Source organism: Bombyx mori, chromosome 6, assembly GCF_030269925.1.
Source record: "Bombyx mori chromosome 6, ASM3026992v2".
NCBI classification, from domain to species: domain Eukaryota; kingdom Metazoa; phylum Arthropoda; class Insecta; order Lepidoptera; family Bombycidae; genus Bombyx; species Bombyx mori.
Genome location: NC_085112.1, coordinates 1,791,128 through 1,813,342, shown reverse-complemented (window position 1 = coordinate 1,813,342; position 22,215 = coordinate 1,791,128). Strand labels below are relative to the sequence as shown.

Below are 22,215 nucleotides of genomic sequence, written 5' to 3'. Positions count from 1 at the left end.
TTCACAAATGTGTGTGTAATGAAAATCGTATACATAAAGAATTATATCGAGCGATTCGACTGTGCCGATGTTCGAATCCCGCAGGCGGGTACCAATTTTTCTAACTAAATACGTAATTAACAAATGTGCGCGAATGACTTGCACGGTTAAGGAATAACATCGTGTAATAAAAATGTAACCCGTAAAATTATAGTTTGCCTAAATTAGTGGTGGTAGGACGTCTTGTGAGTCCGCACGGGTAGGTACCACCGTCCTGCCTATTTGTGCCGTGAAGCAGTAATGCGTTCCAATTTGATGGGTGGGGCAGCCGTTGTAACTAAATTTGAGACCTTAGAACTTATATCTCGGGATGGGTGGCGCATTTACGTTATAGATATCTATGAGCTCCGCTAACCACTTAACACTAGACGGGCCGTAAGTTCGTTCACCTATCTAAGCAATAAAAACAAAGTAAATATATATACATATTATATTATATTTAAATTGGATCCTAGCTCTTCACGTCCTGAGTGTTGTGTATATAAAAGCCCATTTAAAGCACAACTACAAGATAATTAACAAATTTAATAGCAGCTACATTTTGGTAAGAGGATTCTTTACCTTCTTTGTTGCCGGAACTGCTTGTGTTGGGTTCCGGTGGACTGGGTTCCACGTTGATGGTCGCCATTGCGTTTCTTTTCGCTAAGCTGTCTTCCTCGGTCGGCTCACCAAGACTGCTAAGGGAACTGACCCTTGAAAAGTACCCGGGAGTCCCTTCATCACAATAATTTACCGGCTTCTCTGGACTTATCATTCCTGAACTGAATTTCGTATCGAAGACTTCTTGTTTCTCAATAATAGGCTCAGGTGCTGATGTTTGGGGAGTTGAAGCAGCTCTGTCGTTGTCATGACGAGGGGGATCCTCGATAGAGCATGTGTCTTTTTCATCAGAGTGCGTCATGGCTTCGAGGTTCTCTTTGACGCACGGGGGCGTTTTCAGCTTGAGCTCTTTACCGATTACTCTAAGGTCTGACATAGACGTTGCTGTAGAGAATATGGCTGGGGTTTCGTATGGGGTACCTTCCGTGGCGAAGTGTTTTATCGTGTCCTCGTGGACGGAGGGACCAGGGGGCTCTGATATGTCGGAGCCCGTTTCTGACTGATGTTCAGCATAACGCAAAGAATAGTCTGTGGGTTGATCGAGATCAGTCTCTTGGTAGTCCCCAAAGCTAGAGTTTTCCTTCTTGGTATACTTCTTGGTTTCCGCTTTTGGCTTCACGATTTCGCCTTCAGTGTTCTTCGTTTCCGAATATTTCCGACTGAAATCTATGGGTTGATCACAAGAATCCTGGTCGACGTCAAAACCGGTTTCTGTGTAGTTGGGTCTAATTTCAGTCGTACTTCTCGGAGGCGGAACGGGAGGTTGAGACGGGTAACGGATAAAGCTTTCTTTTACTGACGATTTGGAGGATTTACATAGATCGTCGCTAGTTTCGCTCTTCATAAGATCTTTAGTTCTCGGCGTAGGTACCGGCACTTTTCCGGTTCTCGCAACTCGTTCGAACACAGAATCCGAATGTGTGCTCGTCACTGAATCTTTGCTATCCGATTTGTTGACGCTGTTGGCACTTCCTGACGTGGAACGGGTCACCAATGCACCTTTGAGCAGTGTGTTGCTGCAGCTCAAGTAACTAGCCAAGTGTGCGCTGTGACTTAAAGATATCTGTGAGGTCAACGTTCCCATGAGCGGAGAGCTTGAGGTCATTCTGTGCCTTTCCAAATTCATTGCGATTTGTCGTTCTGTTGCAGTGAAAAGATTTTTTTCTTCTCGATTACTGGTGGACGGAGAAGTCGCTGGTTCGATGTTGTCGCACGTTTCGGCTAAATTTTGGTCTAATTCTTGTTCTAAGGCTTTCTGTTTTCTCGCTCCGAGCGTGGGTAACGCCGGTAAATTCATTGTTCTAGCTGTAGTATCTAAAGAAATGATGTGCGTTTTTCCCGGCTTCGAGTTGAGTAAATTTTTGAGGGCAGCACTTGAGCCCATCGCGATCATTTTATGTTTCGAATGAATGAGACTGCGGAGCATTGGAACCGCTCCGTGATCCCAAAGAAACTGTTGATCTTGTGGACACCTGGCGGACAAGTTCCACAAGGTGCCACACGAGTTACTGACCACCGTCAGACTAGGAGATTTGAGGTGCTGCAGCAAGACACTTAAACAATTTCTCTCCCGGAGAATTTGCCTGTAATCTTCCCGAACGGCGATGTGACTGGACACATTCCTCATTATGCCTCCCGCGTTCTCCACGATAGCTAGCGTTTTCGTTGGTGAATTGTAACTTAGCATGTCTACAAGGAAACCGAGAGCTCCGTCTACAGAACACAAGGCTACTTTGTTCATGGAGCAATGAGCTGTCAGATTCCAGAGCGCTGACAACACAGATTTTAGAGTAGCTTCCTTCTGACAAGTCATTGCCGCTTTCGTCAGGCCTTTAACGGCTCCTACTTCTCTAAGAACTTGCTTACTGTTTGTGTCGGCTCTCCAAGACAGATTTCTGAGCACAGCCGCTGTTACCTGTTGATTGAACATTAAATAAAGTTATTCATTGCATTCAACTTTTTCATTTCATCTTCCACTGCCGGTTTTTTAGATTTGTTGGAATGAAATTGCTGGTAAAGCGAGCCTGTAAGCTACTAATATCTACCGCGGATACCTTAATCTATAGAATTTAAACGAATTTTTATATCTTGCAATCCAATTTGAAAAGTGGGGTAGCCAATTATGGAATAAATTGGGGATTTCGACCTCTGTCCTGATCTGCGTGATGTCTATGTACTCCGATAACTACTCAGCATTACGTTGCCCGGGAGTGCAATAAAAAACGGTGCATAATTTTGACTTTTAGATTTCCTTGGAAACTTAGACTGGGTAAGCCACAGGACCTTTATCATTCTGATAGGCTGTAGACCTATCTATCTACTCGATTACCTGCTTGTAGTATTGGAATAATATCCTTATTTACCTCTCTTCTTTTAGTTTATAACTTGAGTTTTATGAATGGGTTGTTTTACAACCCTTTACAAATTACTCATTAAAATGAAATCAAATTATCATAAGCTTGTCTAGTGGAATGGAGAGTTCCACCTCGTGTCTAGATAGGCAGCAATGTCAACTCCGGCGTCTATAAGCTCCGGCAATTTTAATACCGTAAGCTCGTATTATGATTTTCGACACTAATATAAAACTGTCACAATTAGAGACAGGATATTTCATGATTTTAAATCACGTTAATTCGGTTATTGTATCACAGAATGTTCCAGAATTACGATATGATTTATTAAAGAAAATCACCTGTCGCATGTCGTCGTTGGGCGACTCCAGTTGTTCAACCAGCGCCAACATGAAGTCTTTAAATGAACACAACAACGATTTGTTGTTCCCATCACCGAACGTTAAATTGGTCAAAGTCATTCCGGCGTATTTCCTCATCGTGAGGCAGGTGTTATCATCAGTTCTGCTACCGTGAGCCGTTTGGTCCCCACTAACCAGGGCAGCCAGAGCCTGCAGGCCACCCAGCTGACATACAACGTGCCGGTGCTCTTCATCAAAAGACAGCTTCATCAAAGCAGCAACGCTTTGACTTGGATGTTTCGTTGCGTCATCTTCAATAGCTTTCTTACCTTCCTTTTTAGCTTCCACTACATCCTCTAAAACATAACAATATTCCCTAACTTGTTCTAATAATCTCCACACCCTTGCTTCTCTTCTACCAGCCTTATCATCGGTTTGTGTATGTATTATGTTCCTTAAGGCCTTCGCGGCGCGATCTCTTGTCTCTCTCGATACTTTTGAATGAATTAATTGTACCAATAACGGAATGCATCCAGCTTGCCTCATAGCTATACAGCTCTCGACAGATCGACTCATGTCCAGTAATGGGCCGCTGAGATCTGCATTGTTTTCGGGAGATAGACTTAAAAGTGAAATCAATGAGCATACACATTCCATTTTGTTTTCTAAACTAGAAGAAGTTCTCGGTCCGTCTGTGGATCCGTTGCTAGAAAAACTACGAATGCTAGACGAATCCTGACCAGTCCACACGTCTCGCTCCCCCGGCCACGTTCCTCTATAAAGTTGGGAAGCCCTTTTATCTCGTTCGCTTGACCGTGCTGCACTTTCTAATCTATATTGCAACGTACTTCTGTAACTAGTTCGATGTCGATCTTCGTGGGCCGAATAACTAGTGGTTAACTTTTGCGGTTTCTTGGGCAGAGCTCCGGCCTTCTTTTGTGGATGACTGTCATCGCCATCGACATCGTCATCCAGAAAATTCGGATTGGTTATATCGCTACGTTCGTCAAATTCATCTGGGGATGGCGAATGGTCTAAGAAATGTGGTTTGGGTATGCGACATTCTATGTTTGATTTGGACGGTGGCTGATAGTCTTCGTCAAGAAAATGTGGTCGGCGCCTGTGAGTATCATGTTCCAGGGTCTCTAGTTCTAGGGTTAGGTCTCGTGACCGCGCCTTGTCAGCTGCTTTGAATGGGGGTTTAGATATTTTAGGGTTGGTGCCTTTAGGGTCAGGCAAGCGGCGCGTATCAGGCGAGATAGGGGAGGAGGCACTTAGCCGGCCGCGAGAAGGTTCGCTGGAGGTGGAAGGGGTGCAGTCTTCACTTGCCGATGGGCCGGAGTCAGTTAACGGTGAATTCGAAGAGTCCATACTGCTCCACGGGTCTACCATTACTTCGTTCTCCAACTGAAACAATGTAAAGGAAACTATATTATTAAGAATTTTTGGGAATTAAACAAGCTTGCGAATAAGGTTAAGGCCCTTTTGACTAGTGAGGGTAAACAGCTTAATACGAAAGGTCGAACTGTATACAACGTTGATAATCCGGCCAAGGTCATCTATATTATACCAACCGATGAAGCTTAAAAGCCGTAACTCGTCGTATTTACGCAAGCTTTTTAAAACATCGGTTGCCGGGCGACGACATATGATATCGGGCGACCTTGAGGAGAAATCTTGCATCCGATATTGATTTTTCGACAGTTTTGTACAGTAACAAATAGATCTGCATACCTTTCACAGTCACGGAATACAAAAGAATCTTGAAACTAACGGAAATATGAATCATAATTTTGTAGAAAATCACAAAACCGCAGCGAGAAAGTTTTACGAAATAAAACAAAGAGTATTCCGGTTCATTACACCTCTAGAATGTGGCCGTCTCTTAAAAGCTGTTATATGAATTAAATTACTGATGTTACCGAGGGAAGTGAGTGACGGCTAAATATATTACGCATGTTACGTCATATATGGTAGTGTGAGTCATGTCTAATGGCTGTGCTGTTTATTGGTTATGTTAATGGTTTACCATGGCAGATGAATGTAGACGAACGAACTATTAACAATTAAAGGACAACAATGACTATCCCATAACGCTGTCATTATATTAATTGAGAATAGCTCTTGAATATATATCAGGAAGCGACCCGAAGCTTTGAGTTTATTTAGATGTTATTTTTTCTAAAGGAAAACTTTCTCTGTCTACTGCACTTTTGATTAATTGTTGTCTTGATGATGATGAACTTTAAGCGATAAGACCGCTCACTGGACTTGCTAATAACTTCCGTTAATGTGAGTTTTTTTTTGTGAAGAGTCTACTTCGAAAATACTCTTTACCCATTTGACTTAAGTGAGTCGTCTATTATCAAAGGTGGCAATCTGTGCATTTGGACAAAAAAAAATTATTGATGTGTCAATACAGATTTATTTGAATATAATCGTCTCCTTCAAAGAATACGGTTCAAAACCTGCATTAAATAAAGGTTAATAGTTAACCTGTTATTTATCTAAGATGTCGTTCCGAAGAGTTTTGTGACTGCCAATGGAATACAAAGTCAATAATTCGTTTTTCTGATTTACCAATCATTGTCCAAAAGTCAGATTGCCGCCTTTGATAATAGTCGACTCAAGTCTTCATTAGTCTCCAAATATGATGTTGAGTACGTAGCTATTTAAAGATTTAAAATAAATGTTTTAGGTGGGAATTTAGTACATATTTGGCACTCAAACAGTGCTTTGTGGAATTGTTCGAGATGATACCAACGTCTCGTTTTTACCATCGCACCACCCGCCACCGGAGTAGAGTTCATCCATACTACCTGGAGCCACTGCGGTCATCCACAGTGCGTTTCCAGAGATCTTTTTTGCCACGTACCATCCGGCTATGGAATGAGCTCCCCTCCACGGTGTTTCCCGAGCGCTATGACATGTCCTTCTTCAAACGAGGCTTGTGGAGAGTATTAAACGGTAGGCAGCGGCTTGGCTCTGCCCCTGGCATTGCTGAAATCCATGAGCGACGGTAACCACTCACCATCAGGTGGGCCGTATGCTCGTCTGCCTAAGCGGCAATAAAAAAAATTTAGAACGAATAGGGGACGGTAAGTTTTAAAATAAACGTTTTTGATGGGAATAGTGCATTAAAATAAATTATTTTGATCGGAATAGTGCATATTAGTGCCCTCGAATGCAGACAAATAGGGGACGGTAAGTTTTAAAATAAATCTTTTTGATGGGAATAGTGCATATTAATGCCCTCGAACGCAGACCAATAGGGGACAGTAAGTGATCACCGTCGCTAATAAAAATCAGGAATGCCAGTAACATAATTAGGTCGCTGAAGATTCTTTTCAAACTTCTTTTAGAAAAGAACAATTGATTGCGGTGGGGTGAATGTGAGTGTGGTGGACATACTGCTTCAAATTACCTCATTATTCACGGAAATCTGATACTGGTGTACATATAGTCAGACTAAGAGTGAATGAGGTCAGTTTGGAGTGGCCATTAGGCACGGAACGCAGTATTAAGATTTATTATTGCACTGTAAACTGTGACCTAAATAGTTCTATTGGATTCACAAACCATTGTTCATACTGTTTTTGCAAAATATACAGAACACATACATTTTAATGCAAATAACATCAGAGAATTTCTATTGCTGTTATTGTAATGTGTTGTGATTGTCAGTGGAATGGAAAGCGAACGTTAAACGCGTCATACACAATTAAAATTTCCAAATATAATTATAATTCCAAATATTTAACCCTTAGAGCGCGAGCTATCGATAGATCGACTCTCTATTAATGCGTATAAAGTGCGGAGTGTCGGAATATCGACGGAATGCTTAGTTTGATTATAGGTATAAGGCATCGACCTGTACGACGCGTCATTTTTAATAAGCTAATAACATTTGTAAATAACCATTTAAAATGATTTTGCTGTGAATTTAGCATTGTTTTTTTTTTAAGTTATTTTCAAAAATCCTTTAGCAATTTTTGCAAAATATATGAAAAGCAGATCAGCGCTAAAAGGGCCCACAGACACAGCTCACTGAGTTTCTCGCCGGATCTTCTCAGTGGGTCGCGTTTCCGATCGGGTGGTAGATTCTGCGAAGCACTGCTCTTGCTAGGGCCAGTGTTAGCACAACTCCGGTTTGAACCCCGTGAGCTCACCTACACGCTAGGGTGAAGCTGATATAGCCTTTCAAGGCTATCAGCATAGGTAGGAAAAAAAAGCTAAAAGGGGTAATAACAAATTCCAATAATACGATAAATTTGCTGTCCTTTCGACATTCAAGACTCGTAAGAAGGTCATCTGCACAATACGAGACGCCGGGCAGGTTCCCGTCAAACACACAATGGCGAAGCACCGGTATCCTCCCGTTACAATGGACGTCGAGTGGAAGCGACACGCACTATTGGTTCCGGTCGGAAATTTGCAATGTCTGCTTTAGAAACGGGTGTCGGGTCAAGTGGATTGTTTACGTTTGACAGTTCGCTCATACGAACGAATACGCTATCTGCTTACCGGAGCAAATAAATAATACCAAAATCCACGGTACATGTGCGTCCCATTTATTGTTTATTTGGAGCACTCTTAATCTGAAAGACCCCCAAAAAGTTATTGATTTGTTTTGGCGTTGTAAACTGCATTTACCTACTCAATGGTACACAGACGTTGAAGTATTTTTATGATTAAAAGAAGAGTATTTAAAACTTATGCTTTGACAATATATTAGATTTAAGAAAAGTCACTTAGGTAGATACAGTTAAATGAACACACACACAATAAGCCGCTACTTCTTTAATTACAAAAATTAAAAAAACCTTTTACAATGGACGACATTTAGGTACATAAAGAGTAAACAAATGACAGATCTAGTGAAATTTGACAAATTTTTTCTAAGTTTTTATACAAAAGCAAATGTACCAAATAGTCCGTTTTTATTCACAGAGAACTTACCAAATCGCTATCTTTAGAAGTTAGATCATCGAGTGGATTCCCGTTCTCCATGTCCACTCCGGAATCATTGGGATCCGTTGTTCTTCTTCGTGTCGCGTCACTTGTCGTCACCTCAACGTAGTTTTGTCGCAACGGATTAAAGCTAATACGCAGATCGGTCGTGAAATCATCGTATAATTTGAACTGATTCGCGTTGAATTCCGTTACGTTATCCAAGAAATCATTATCGTGGCTGTCCCGTGTCGATGTTTTGGAGCGATCTGTATCGCTTTTGTACGATCTATAGTAATCGCGGGAACTCATTTTTGCACTTTTTTATATTCCTACTAATTTCATTTCTTTCGAGGAGCTCCTGGGAATAGTGTTTCAGTAAGAGCTGTTGCGTCAGTATGTATCTATTTATCTAGATGTATTGAATAGCGTCTGGCATACAATAAAACTAGTGTTGGGCAATAAATTCTATCGATATTTTAAGATCTAGTGCGTGCGTGTGTTTGGCCTAGATATGGACTATAGTTCAATAATAACTGATGTAAAATTTTATTAAAAGAGATCCCCTTAGTAGAAACGATGTTTCTGTTTTATTATTTTAGTTGGATGATAGTTTTGTTTGGTACGTTGCCAAGATGAGATGGTCTACGGATACCAAGTTTCAAGTCAATCGGATGCACGGTTCAGTAGTTATAACGGAACATCCGTAAAAATCACTGTAAATTTATATATTAGTATAGAGTATAGATAAAAAAAATCAAATCGTAATTTCAATCATAGTTGAACTCTCTTTTCGTGTTAAATAAACTATATTCAAGTTTAATATAGTGGTACTTGTGGTGGACGACAACAGCATTAATAGGCCACAGCAGTTAAACAAATTTATTTTCAAATTGGTCGTTCAAGACCGAGAATTGTTGTTTTGTGTCACACTTAGTAAATAAATCTATGCACTTGTGCCCATACGGTTTCTTTCTGTTTTATACTTTTTTTAAATATTACGAATTAGTATTTCCATTTCAAGAAACATTGTGTCGCAGGTATTCTGACAAAATTCACAAGTCGAGAGGCGAAAGTAGGTCGAAAGGCTATTTGCTTTTAGAGCCATTTCGCTTGATACGCGACATTTGTCTTTGTAATTATTAAAGGTCGGTTTTATTTGGTATTATAATCAAAAATTTTACGTTTTTAATTGAACTGCAATGAAGTTTACCACGTTCAAATAGCTGAACGAATTTTTTTGTTATATTTTTCCGTATTTCAAAATTTAAATGAATCTTCTGTAAAATTGCAAAAACGTCGCTTAAGCCGCATAGCTTTTCACTCCTCAATTTTTTTTATAGCTTAGATGTGTGCGCGAGCTCACAGCCCACCTGGTGTTAAGTGGTTACTGGAGCCCATAGACATCTACAACGTAAATGTGCCCCACCTTGAGATATAAGTTCTAAGGTCTCAGTATAGTTACAACGGCTGCCCCACCCTTCAAGCCGAAACGCTGCAAGCTGAAACTGCTTTACGGCAGAAATAGGTGGGGTGGTGGTACCTACCCTCGCGGACTCACAAGAGGTCCTACCAACGCAAATTATAATTTGCGGATTTGATTTTTATTACACGATGTTATTACTTCACCGTGGAAGTCAATCGTGAACGTTTGTTAAGTACGTATTTCATTAGAAAAATTGGTACCCGCCAGCGGGATTCGAACACCGGTGCATCGCTAGATACGAATGCACCGGAGGTCTTATCCTTTAGGCCACGACGACTTCAAAATATCTATTCTATAACCGATTCTTCATGTTCACGTTAAAATAATTAACAAATTTAATTATTTTCCACGTAAACGCCTAAGTTGTAAGCGTGATAAAGATCGAAAAGAATGAATGGAACGCAATCATCAAAGCCTCATCTCAATTTAGATAAATTGTGTTTGTTTTGGTATTACGAAAGAATTTGAAAGCATGAATCAAACTTGAATCTAAGTTTTGTTTAATTTTGACTTAAACCACGACTGATAGTACCTACGAGTCTTAGGAGGTTTACCAGCATACGTGGACATCAACAATGTCAGGGGCATGGTTGAACCGCTGCTAAAGATAACATCATACGTGGACCCGAAGCACGCGTTAAACAGATGGCAGATGCCGTAAGATCCACATCCGATTCACGTACAGTTTAGAAATACAACGGCGATCGTAAATTTCATTTGAAAATAGCTTGTTTACGTTGGTAGAGATTCAAGGTTGATTTGAATGTTTAAAAATTAAACGTAGGGAAATTATATGATAGTTAAAATATAAAGTAAAAAGGTTTTTTTATTGAGTTGTATAGTAAATCGAAGTATTACGTGATATTAATCTGACAGGATTCATTAGAAGATACGGTGTGACGATAGTTATGTAATAAACTTATAAACAAAACATCATGATCACATGGACATTTCACCAGGGTCCTGCTTAATGCAAGAAGACAAAAATAAGACATAGCGTTTCTTTTTCCCCCATAAGTCATTACATTGACACACTATCGTATCTCTGAGAATGTTCAACGAAAATACATATATTCATCAGATGTGGAGAAACAAAATCCCTTTTAAATTTGGTATCCATGAGAACCAACCAAATGATAAACCAATTCCTTGTGTTTTACAACAAACGTCTCGCGATTGATATAAATAGAGTTGTATTTCAATCGCTCCCGAAGCTAAAAGTAAGACAGTGCCGTAAGTAACCTCAGCAGGCAATAATAATTGTAAAATATGATCCTATCAAATTTCATCTTAACAATCTCACATATCGTGAACCTGCAATGTATTTCAAATCAATATTCGAGTTATAATCAACGCTATAACGCGAAGGCGGGTAATGCGTGTATATCGGCAGTTGTAGTTAGTTGTAGTTATTACAATTATCTAAATTCTAACTTCGCGCTTCTGTATGCCGCCTGTTCGTTTGGGAACCTTCGTTTAAAATTTAGGGATTTGTTTTACTGTGGTTATCGTTACCTTTGAGGAAACAATTTTTCAACATCATCATGAATTCCGCATCGCTCAATCAGGTCGAGCGTATGCACAGAGGTTCGTGATCAAGTTTATTGATCGAGCTACAAACACATTTTACGATGCATCCTTCACATTACAAATAGATCATAAAGCTAGTAAAGAGGTTGCGTGGCAAGGTGGAACGAGGTCCTCATTGTTATACTACATTAAAATCTAAGTTTTATTTTTTAATTAGCGCAACGAAATATTGTACATATTTGGTAAAAACGGACGCAAGAGAAACTGAGCTAGCCGGTTGGAAGTTATTTGAGGAGCTCTCGACCGACTTCGTCGACTCGCTCTGACGATATCTCGATGGCCCTACGCTCTTGATGATGATGAACTTTAAGCGATAAGACCGCTCACTGGACTTGCTAATAACTTCCGTTAATGTGAGTTTTTTTTTGTGAAGAGTCTACTTCGAAAATACTCTTTACCCATTTGACTTAAGTGAGTCGTCTATTATCAAAGGTGGCAATCTGTGCATTTGGACAAAAAAAAATTATTGATGTGTCAATACAGATTTATTTGAATATAATCGTCTCCTTCAAAGAATACGGTTCAAAACCTGCATTAAATAAAGGTTAATAGTTAACCTGTTATTTATCTAAGATGTCGTTCCGAAGAGTTTTGTGACTGCCAATGGAATACAAAGTCAATAATTCGTTTTTCTGATTTACCAATCATTGTCCAAAAGTCAGATTGCCGCCTTTGATAATAGTCGACTCAAGTCTTCATTAGTCTCCAAATATGATGTTGAGTACGTAGCTATTTAAAGATTTAAAATAAATGTTTTAGGTGGGAATTTAGTACATATTTGGCACTCAAACAGTGCTTTGTGGAATTGTTCGAGATGATACCAACGTCTCGTTTTTACCATCGCACCACCCGCCACCGGAGTAGAGTTCATCCATACTACCTGGAGCCACTGCGGTCATCCACAGTGCGTTTCCAGAGATCTTTTTTGCCACGTACCATCCGGCTATGGAATGAGCTCCCCTCCACGGTGTTTCCCGAGCGCTATGACATGTCCTTCTTCAAACGAGGCTTGTGGAGAGTATTAAACGGTAGGCAGCGGCTTGGCTCTGCCCCTGGCATTGCTGAAATCCATGAGCGACGGTAACCACTCACCATCAGGTGGGCCGTATGCTCGTCTGCCTAAGCGGCAATAAAAAAAATTTAGAACGAATAGGGGACGGTAAGTTTTAAAATAAACGTTTTTGATGGGAATAGTGCATTAAAATAAATTATTTTGATCGGAATAGTGCATATTAGTGCCCTCGAATGCAGACAAATAGGGGACGGTAAGTTTTAAAATAAATCTTTTTGATGGGAATAGTGCATATTAATGCCCTCGAACGCAGACCAATAGGGGACAGTAAGTGATCACCGTCGCTAATAAAAATCAGGAATGCCAGTAACATAATTAGGTCGCTGAAGATTCTTTTCAAACTTCTTTTAGAAAAGAACAATTGATTGCGGTGGGGTGAATGTGAGTGTGGTGGACATACTGCTTCAAATTACCTCATTATTCACGGAAATCTGATACTGGTGTACATATAGTCAGACTAAGAGTGAATGAGGTCAGTTTGGAGTGGCCATTAGGCACGGAACGCAGTATTAAGATTTATTATTGCACTGTAAACTGTGACCTAAATAGTTCTATTGGATTCACAAACCATTGTTCATACTGTTTTTGCAAAATATACAGAACACATACATTTTAATGCAAATAACATCAGAGAATTTCTATTGCTGTTATTGTAATGTGTTGTGATTGTCAGTGGAATGGAAAGCGAACGTTAAACGCGTCATACACAATTAAAATTTCCAAATATAATTATAATTCCAAATATTTAACCCTTAGAGCGCGAGCTATCGATAGATCGACTCTCTATTAATGCGTATAAAGTGCGGAGTGTCGGAATATCGACGGAATGCTTAGTTTGATTATAGGTATAAGGCATCGACCTGTACGACGCGTCATTTTTAATAAGCTAATAACATTTGTAAATAACCATTTAAAATGATTTTGCTGTGAATTTAGCATTGTTTTTTTTTTAAGTTATTTTCAAAAATCCTTTAGCAATTTTTGCAAAATATATGAAAAGCAGATCAGCGCTAAAAGGGCCCACAGACACAGCTCACTGAGTTTCTCGCCGGATCTTCTCAGTGGGTCGCGTTTCCGATCGGGTGGTAGATTCTGCGAAGCACTGCTCTTGCTAGGGCCAGTGTTAGCACAACTCCGGTTTGAACCCCGTGAGCTCACCTACACGCTAGGGTGAAGCTGATATAGCCTTTCAAGGCTATCAGCATAGGTAGGAAAAAAAAGCTAAAAGGGGTAATAACAAATTCCAATAATACGATAAATTTGCTGTCCTTTCGACATTCAAGACTCGTAAGAAGGTCATCTGCACAATACGAGACGCCGGGCAGGTTCCCGTCAAACACACAATGGCGAAGCACCGGTATCCTCCCGTTACAATGGACGTCGAGTGGAAGCGACACGCACTATTGGTTCCGGTCGGAAATTTGCAATGTCTGCTTTAGAAACGGGTGTCGGGTCAAGTGGATTGTTTACGTTTGACAGTTCGCTCATACGAACGAATACGCTATCTGCTTACCGGAGCAAATAAATAATACCAAAATCCACGGTACATGTGCGTCCCATTTATTGTTTATTTGGAGCACTCTTAATCTGAAAGACCCCCAAAAAGTTATTGATTTGTTTTGGCGTTGTAAACTGCATTTACCTACTCAATGGTACACAGACGTTGAAGTATTTTTATGATTAAAAGAAGAGTATTTAAAACTTATGCTTTGACAATATATTAGATTTAAGAAAAGTCACTTAGGTAGATACAGTTAAATGAACACACACACAATAAGCCGCTACTTCTTTAATTACAAAAATTAAAAAAACCTTTTACAATGGACGACATTTAGGTACATAAAGAGTAAACAAATGACAGATCTAGTGAAATTTGACAAATTTTTTCTAAGTTTTTATACAAAAGCAAATGTACCAAATAGTCCGTTTTTATTCACAGAGAACTTACCAAATCGCTATCTTTAGAAGTTAGATCATCGAGTGGATTCCCGTTCTCCATGTCCACTCCGGAATCATTGGGATCCGTTGTTCTTCTTCGTGTCGCGTCACTTGTCGTCACCTCAACGTAGTTTTGTCGCAACGGATTAAAGCTAATACGCAGATCGGTCGTGAAATCATCGTATAATTTGAACTGATTCGCGTTGAATTCCGTTACGTTATCCAAGAAATCATTATCGTGGCTGTCCCGTGTCGATGTTTTGGAGCGATCTGTATCGCTTTTGTACGATCTATAGTAATCGCGGGAACTCATTTTTGCACTTTTTTATATTCCTACTAATTTCATTTCTTTCGAGGAGCTCCTGGGAATAGTGTTTCAGTAAGAGCTGTTGCGTCAGTATGTATCTATTTATCTAGATGTATTGAATAGCGTCTGGCATACAATAAAACTAGTGTTGGGCAATAAATTCTATCGATATTTTAAGATCTAGTGCGTGCGTGTGTTTGGCCTAGATATGGACTATAGTTCAATAATAACTGATGTAAAATTTTATTAAAAGAGATCCCCTTAGTAGAAACGATGTTTCTGTTTTATTATTTTAGTTGGATGATAGTTTTGTTTGGTACGTTGCCAAGATGAGATGGTCTACGGATACCAAGTTTCAAGTCAATCGGATGCACGGTTCAGTAGTTATAACGGAACATCCGTAAAAATCACTGTAAATTTATATATTAGTATAGAGTATAGATAAAAAAAATCAAATCGTAATTTCAATCATAGTTGAACTCTCTTTTCGTGTTAAATAAACTATATTCAAGTTTAATATAGTGGTACTTGTGGTGGACGACAACAGCATTAATAGGCCACAGCAGTTAAACAAATTTATTTTCAAATTGGTCGTTCAAGACCGAGAATTGTTGTTTTGTGTCACACTTAGTAAATAAATCTATGCACTTGTGCCCATACGGTTTCTTTCTGTTTTATACTTTTTTTAAATATTACGAATTAGTATTTCCATTTCAAGAAACATTGTGTCGCAGGTATTCTGACAAAATTCACAAGTCGAGAGGCGAAAGTAGGTCGAAAGGCTATTTGCTTTTAGAGCCATTTCGCTTGATACGCGACATTTGTCTTTGTAATTATTAAAGGTCGGTTTTATTTGGTATTATAATCAAAAATTTTACGTTTTTAATTGAACTGCAATGAAGTTTACCACGTTCAAATAGCTGAACGAATTTTTTTGTTATATTTTTCCGTATTTCAAAATTTAAATGAATCTTCTGTAAAATTGCAAAAACGTCGCTTAAGCCGCATAGCTTTTCACTCCTCAATTTTTTTTATAGCTTAGATGTGTGCGCGAGCTCACAGCCCACCTGGTGTTAAGTGGTTACTGGAGCCCATAGACATCTACAACGTAAATGTGCCCCACCTTGAGATATAAGTTCTAAGGTCTCAGTATAGTTACAACGGCTGCCCCACCCTTCAAGCCGAAACGCTGCAAGCTGAAACTGCTTTACGGCAGAAATAGGTGGGGTGGTGGTACCTACCCTCGCGGATTCACAAGAGGTCCTACCAACGCAAATTATAATTTGCGGATTTGATTTTTATTACACGATGTTATTACTTCACCGTGGAAGTCAATCGTGAACGTTTGTTAAGTACGTATTTCATTAGAAAAATTGGTACCCGCCAGCGGGATTCGAACACCGGTGCATCGCTAGATACGAATGCACCGGAGGTCTTATCCTTTAGGCCACGACGACTTCAAAATATCTATTCTATAACCGATTCTTCATGTTCACGTTAAAATAATTAACAAATTTAATTATTTTCCACGTAAACGCCTAAGTTGTAAGCGTGATAAAGATCGAAAAGAATGAATGGAACGCAATCATCAAAGCCTCATCTCAATTTAGATAAATTGTGTTTGTTTTGGTATTACGAAAGAATTTGAAAGCATGAATCAAACTTGAATCTAAGTTTTGTTTAATTTTGACTTAAACCACGACTGATAGTACCTACGAGTCTTAGGAGGTTTACCAGCATACGTGGACATCAACAATGTCAGGGGCATGGTTGAACCGCTGCTAAAGATAACATCATACGTGGACCCGAAGCACGCGTTAAACAGATGGCAGATGCCATAAGATCCACATCCGATTCACGTACAGTTTAGAAATACAACGGCGATCGTAAATTTCATTTGAAAATAGCTTGTTTACGTTGGTAGAGATTCAAGGTTGATTTGAATGTTTAAAAATTAAACGTAGGGAAATTATATGATAGTTAAAATATAAAGTAAAAAGGTTTTTTTATTGAGTTGTATAGTAAATCGAAGTATTACGTGATATTAATCTGACAGGATTCATTAGAAGATACGGTGTGACGATAGTTATGTAATAAACTTATAAACAAAACATCATGATCACATGGACATTTCACCAGGGTCCTGCTTAATGCAAGAAGACAAAAATAAGACATAGCGTTTCTTTTTCCCCCATAAGTCATTACATTGACACACTATCGTATCTCTGAGAATGTTCAACGAAAATACATATATTCATCAGATGTGGAGAAACAAAATCCCTTTTAAATTTGGTATCCATGAGAACCAACCAAATGATAAACCAATTCCTTGTGTTTTACAACAAACGTCTCGCGATTGATATAAATAGAGTTGTATTTCAATCGCTCCCGAAGCTAAAAGTAAGACAGTGCCGTAAGTAACCTCAGCAGGCAATAATAATTGTAAAATATGATCCTATCAAATTTCATCTTAACAATCTCACATATCGTGAACCTGCAATGTATTTCAAATCAATATTCGAGTTATAATCAACGCTATAACGCGAAGGCGGGTAATGCGTGTATATCGGCAGTTGTAGTTAGTTGTAGTTATTACAATTATCTAAATTCTAACTTCGCGCTTCTGTATGCCGCCTGTTCGTTTGGGAACCTTCGTTTAAAATTTAGGGATTTGTTTTACTGTGGTTATCGTTACCTTTGAGGAAACAATTTTTCAACATCATCATGAATTCCGCATCGCTCAATCAGGTCGAGCGTATGCACAGAGGTTCGTGATCAAGTTTATTGATCGAGCTACAAACACATTTTACGATGCATCCTTCACATTACAAATAGATCATAAAGCTAGTAAAGAGGTTGCGTGGCAAGGTGGAACGAGGTCCTCATTGTTATACTACATTAAAATCTAAGTTTTATTTTTTAATTAGCGCAACGAAATATTGTACATATTTGGTAAAAACGGACGCAAGAGAAACTGAGCTAGCCGGTTGGAAGTTATTTGAGGAGCTCTCGACCGACTTCGTCGACTCGCTCTGACGATATCTCGATGGCCCTACGCTCTTATACTCTTATTAATAGTAAGGGCTCTTGTGAGTTCATATTTTTAGATCGAAGGCACCTCGATTTAACCTTGAATAGGGTTGGATAAAGACATTTCAAGATAATATATCTGTTTTATGTCTAATTGCGCTTCTGCCACACAATCCGGTAATCGTTCTCGTCGAACCCGTCGCTTGCGATGAAGGACTCGACGAGTAAATTAACCCACAGACACAGCCCATTGAGTTTCTCGCCGAATCTTCTCAGTGGGTCGCTTTTCCGATCGGGTGGTAGATTCTGCGATGCACGGCTCTTGCTAGGGTTCGTGTTAGCACTAGCCCGGTAAAAAAAGGGCTTCAAAGTTCAGAATGTTATTGTACCACACGAAGTGCTATTAAGTCAGTCCGGGAACTATTCATTTCTCATCGTCACAACCCGACTTTATGTTATCAAATTTTTACTCCACTGCAACTATTTGGCTAATTTACTAAATACGTAAATAGGGCCTGTAAAAATGCTAAACGTGAGATTATTGTCAACGATAACATACGAGCAAGCGGTCTACTGGTCTTACATCAACGGTGTGATATGACGCTATGGCTCTTTGCAACTGGGTAAATGAGTTCAGAAGTTTTTATTATATATCTGTCATCAGCAGCCCCCATTAGTCCACCATTGGACATAGACTCTAGCAATGGCCGCAACTGAACTCGGTCTTCGGGTCTGCTCATCAGCTATCAAACTAGAACCACTGATAGATGTTGATCAGGGTTTGAAATGTTCGAAGTAGTTATTTACTGGTGGTAGGACCTCTTGTGAGTCTGCGCGGGTGGGTACCACCACCCTGCCTATTTCTGCCGTAAAGCAGTAATGCGTTTCGGTTTGAAAGGTGGGGCAGCCGTTGTAACTATACTTGAGACCCTAGAACTTGTATCTCAAGGTGGGTGGCGCATTTACGTTGTGGATGTCTATGGGCTCCAGTAACCACTTAACACCAGGTGGGCTGTGAGCTCGTCCACCCATCTAAGCAATAAAAAAAATAAAAAAAAGTATCCGTTACATTTAAATCATGAGACTCTTCGCTTAAAACGATACACATAATTGCGGCGAGAACTTATGCAGACTGACGAGAACGCCCTGCTTAGAGCCTGGTAATACATATTTATGCAACGGTGTGCGACGTAAGCCGTAACTATCGCCTATACTTACGACCACACCATTACACGGTAACGCGGAATGTTGTTGCAGCACATCGGTAATTAAAGCCATTTAGTATGTACGATTAATTAATTATGCAATGATTTTCCTAATGGATTACTAGATCACTGTTATACTTCACCTCTTCGATGTTTCGTCTTGGCTTGGAATACTTGTGTATAGGGTTTGAGAACCGTTCTTAGAGTGGCTTTTTTTTATTGCTTAGATGGGTGGACGAGCTCACAGCCCACCTGATGTTATAGACATCTACAACGTAAAAGCGCCACCCACCTTGAGATATAAGTTCTAAGGTCTCAAGTATAGTTACAACGGCTGCCTCGCCCTTCAAACCGAAACGCATACGGCTTCACGGCAGAAATAGGCAGGGTGGTGGTACCTACCCGTGCGGACTCACAAGAAGGTCCTACCACCAGTAACTTAAATGCTGCTTTAACTTTTAATGTCTCCAACGACTTCAGAAGAGTAGTTAGGGTAGTGGTGACAGCCTCATGTCACCCTTATCCATGAGCAGCGGGATCGTTTTATAGATTTTCGTTGGCATTAAATAAGGCTTTAAAATTTTGAGTAAAAAAAAATCTAAAGTTAAATATAATCACATTCGAACCGAGAGTTAAAATACTAGACGTGACACACGACACAGCAGGAAGTGTGACTTTTAAAAATAGACTTCGGGTTTCTTTTACTTTTTATGGGCACGTGGAGCTGTTCAAAAGAGACGACCGTTCGAAAGGATTATCCAGTTTATTCATAGATCTGTGTGAGCGGTTAGTGGACGGTTTCATTATTTTTAATCTAGTTCATTAATTCAGTTTCGTATGGTCAATTAACATCACACGAAATATTCTTTTTAGTGAAGACAGATAGATTCTTTATCGTTTAATTTATGGGTAATTCTCATAATATTCTGAAATGAGGTGTGAGATGATTTTTTTTATGCAATTAATTCGATGTATATATTATTCTTTAAAGATTATTATATTTAATAAGGAAAGTAATTACCAATACAATTAGTCTTTTTTTTTTCCTACCTATTCTAGTAACCTAGTATCTATAGTACATTCTAGTATCTATAGTACACCGCAACATAATTATATATATTTTTATATTTTCCAGAATTTCTGTAAATTAAACAGTTGTCTGGAAGAGATCGCTTTTAACGATAAAACTGCCTATTGTCCAAATGTATTTGGCTTTTTTGATTGTTTTTTGAATGTAAATTGTGTTTTGGTGTGCAATAAAGTGTATTCTCTCTCTCTAACCTTGAGGGATTATTCTAGATTCACCGAATTAGTAGGTGAGCTCGCGGGGCTAAAAACCTGACGTTGTTGCTATCACGAACCCTAGCAAGAGCCGTGCTTTGCAGATTCTAGCACCGGATCGGAAACGCGACCCACTGAGAAACCGGCAGAAATGCAGTAGTGGGCTGTGTCTGTGGGTTAATTTACTCGCCGAGCCCTTCGTCGCAAGCGACGCGCAATTAGTCCCAGTAACGTTATTTTCAAGGAAAAATAATTACCATTCTACATCGGTTAGATGTTTGTAAAAACCGAAGTGTCAAGAATTTAGAGATTTCATGAGAATTATCTTTATACAGATTTGAAATACCAACGTATGGAATAATTTGAAAATATCAAATTTAATTGGCCACTTTTTTTAAATAACTATCCCTTACTAATTATAACGCTGGTTGTCTCGCGAACGTTTTCAATTTTTGAGGAACAGTTAAATTGACTGGTTTGGTAAGAGCGTTTGAGGATCACCCCCCCCCCCTTTACTTACACGGAACAAGAGCTCGGCTTCAGACAAAACCTCAACCAGATCATGAGTATCGAAAAGAGCTTTATTAAGAGAAAGAACGAAGCGCACAACAATTAGGAGCACGAAAGCAAAACGTTCAACGAACGGTGAAAGTCCATAATCATTTATGGAATTTCGCGATGCGCAAAGCCATTACAATAATTGGACCGTGACGACCGGCTCTAGGCGCCAACGCGATACGTCCAGCCCATTTTTGCCGGAATTTTACTGGTGGTAGGACCTCTTGTGAGTCCGCGCGGGCAGGTACCATCACCCTGTCTATTTCTGCCGTGAAGCAGTAATGCGTTTCGGTTTGAAGGGCGGGGCAGCCGTTGTAACTATACTTGAGACCTTAGAACTTATATCTCAAGGTGGGTGGCGCATTTACGTCGTAGATGTCTATGGGCTCCCGTAACCACTTAACACCAGGTGGGCTGTCAGCTCGTCCACCCACCTCAGCGATAAAAATTTTTTAAATTATCTAGACCGGTTTTTACGTCAAATTAATTGATATTCCAATACCTACTATCGATATTTTCAGTTCACGGCTCTTCAGGTCGGCAAATAAAAAAATAATGTTGGAAAACGGCAAACAGTCACAAATTGGCTTCAAAATAGTAACGCTCTAAATGTTCTCACATGCAAATCAAAAAAACTGAACCGTTTTATTACGTAAAGAATATATTACTACAATTTAACCAATTCTGTTTTTTATTTATTGCGCATTTTTATTAAATGCGCCACCCACCTCGAGATATAAGTTCTAAGGTCTCAGTATAGTTACGACGGCTACCCCACCCTTCGAACCGAAACGCATTACTGCTTCACGGCGGAAATAGGCGGGGTGGTGGTACCTACCCGTGCGGACTCCCAAGAGGTCCTACCACCAGTGCGTTAAGTGTTTTAAGAGAGTTCATTTATACGACGACAAACGCATAGTATACATAAATATTCAAATATTTAGATTGTAAACAACCTTGAAACTTGTATGAATGAAACTGATAAAATGAGATGGTTGTAAGAAAATCAAATACAATAAATGCAAGCGTACAAATAATGTTCTTATCTTATATAAACAAGCTTTGATGTTCTCGAAAAAAATGTTTTTTTTTGAGACATCAGGTCGCAGTGTCGTCGAGTCTTCAAACTGCAAGGCATTATTGCGTCGAAACATAAAGAGACAGAATCTGTATCCACTCAGTGAGAGAGAAAGCCTGTTTGTTATCTCTTCTCCAGACTATCCTTTAGTCAGTCTTTACGACACTGACAGAAATAAAAAATAGGTAAGTGATATTCTAGACATTACACGACATTTTTTTTATTGCTTAGATGAGTGAACGAGCTCACAGCCCACCCGGTGTTAAGTGGTTACTGGAGCCCGTAGACATCTACAACGTAAATGCGCCACGCACCTTGAGATATAAGTTCTAAGATCTCAGTATAGTTACATTTGTGTAGATAGGCGTTAATAATCCCAGATCAACTTT

At 39.5% G+C, this 22,215-nt stretch overlaps 1 protein-coding gene across 1 annotated transcript in view; it reads right to left on the bottom strand.

Moving 5' to 3' along the window:
* LOC101745327 (adenomatous polyposis coli protein) overlaps positions 1 to 22,215 on the bottom strand; it is a 51,527-nt gene that overhangs the window by 13,487 nt on the left and 15,825 nt on the right. Inside the window, exons 2-4 of the mRNA XM_021347395.3 lie at positions 8,291 to 8,642; positions 3,332 to 4,738; positions 601 to 2,554 (exon numbers count right to left, since the gene is read on the bottom strand). Coding sequence (XP_021203070.2) covers positions 601 to 2,554; positions 3,332 to 4,738; positions 8,291 to 8,593 — 3,664 coding nt within the window. The 5' untranslated portion in view covers positions 8,594 to 8,642. The remainder of the gene's footprint in view (positions 1 to 600; positions 2,555 to 3,331; positions 4,739 to 8,290; positions 8,643 to 22,215) is intronic.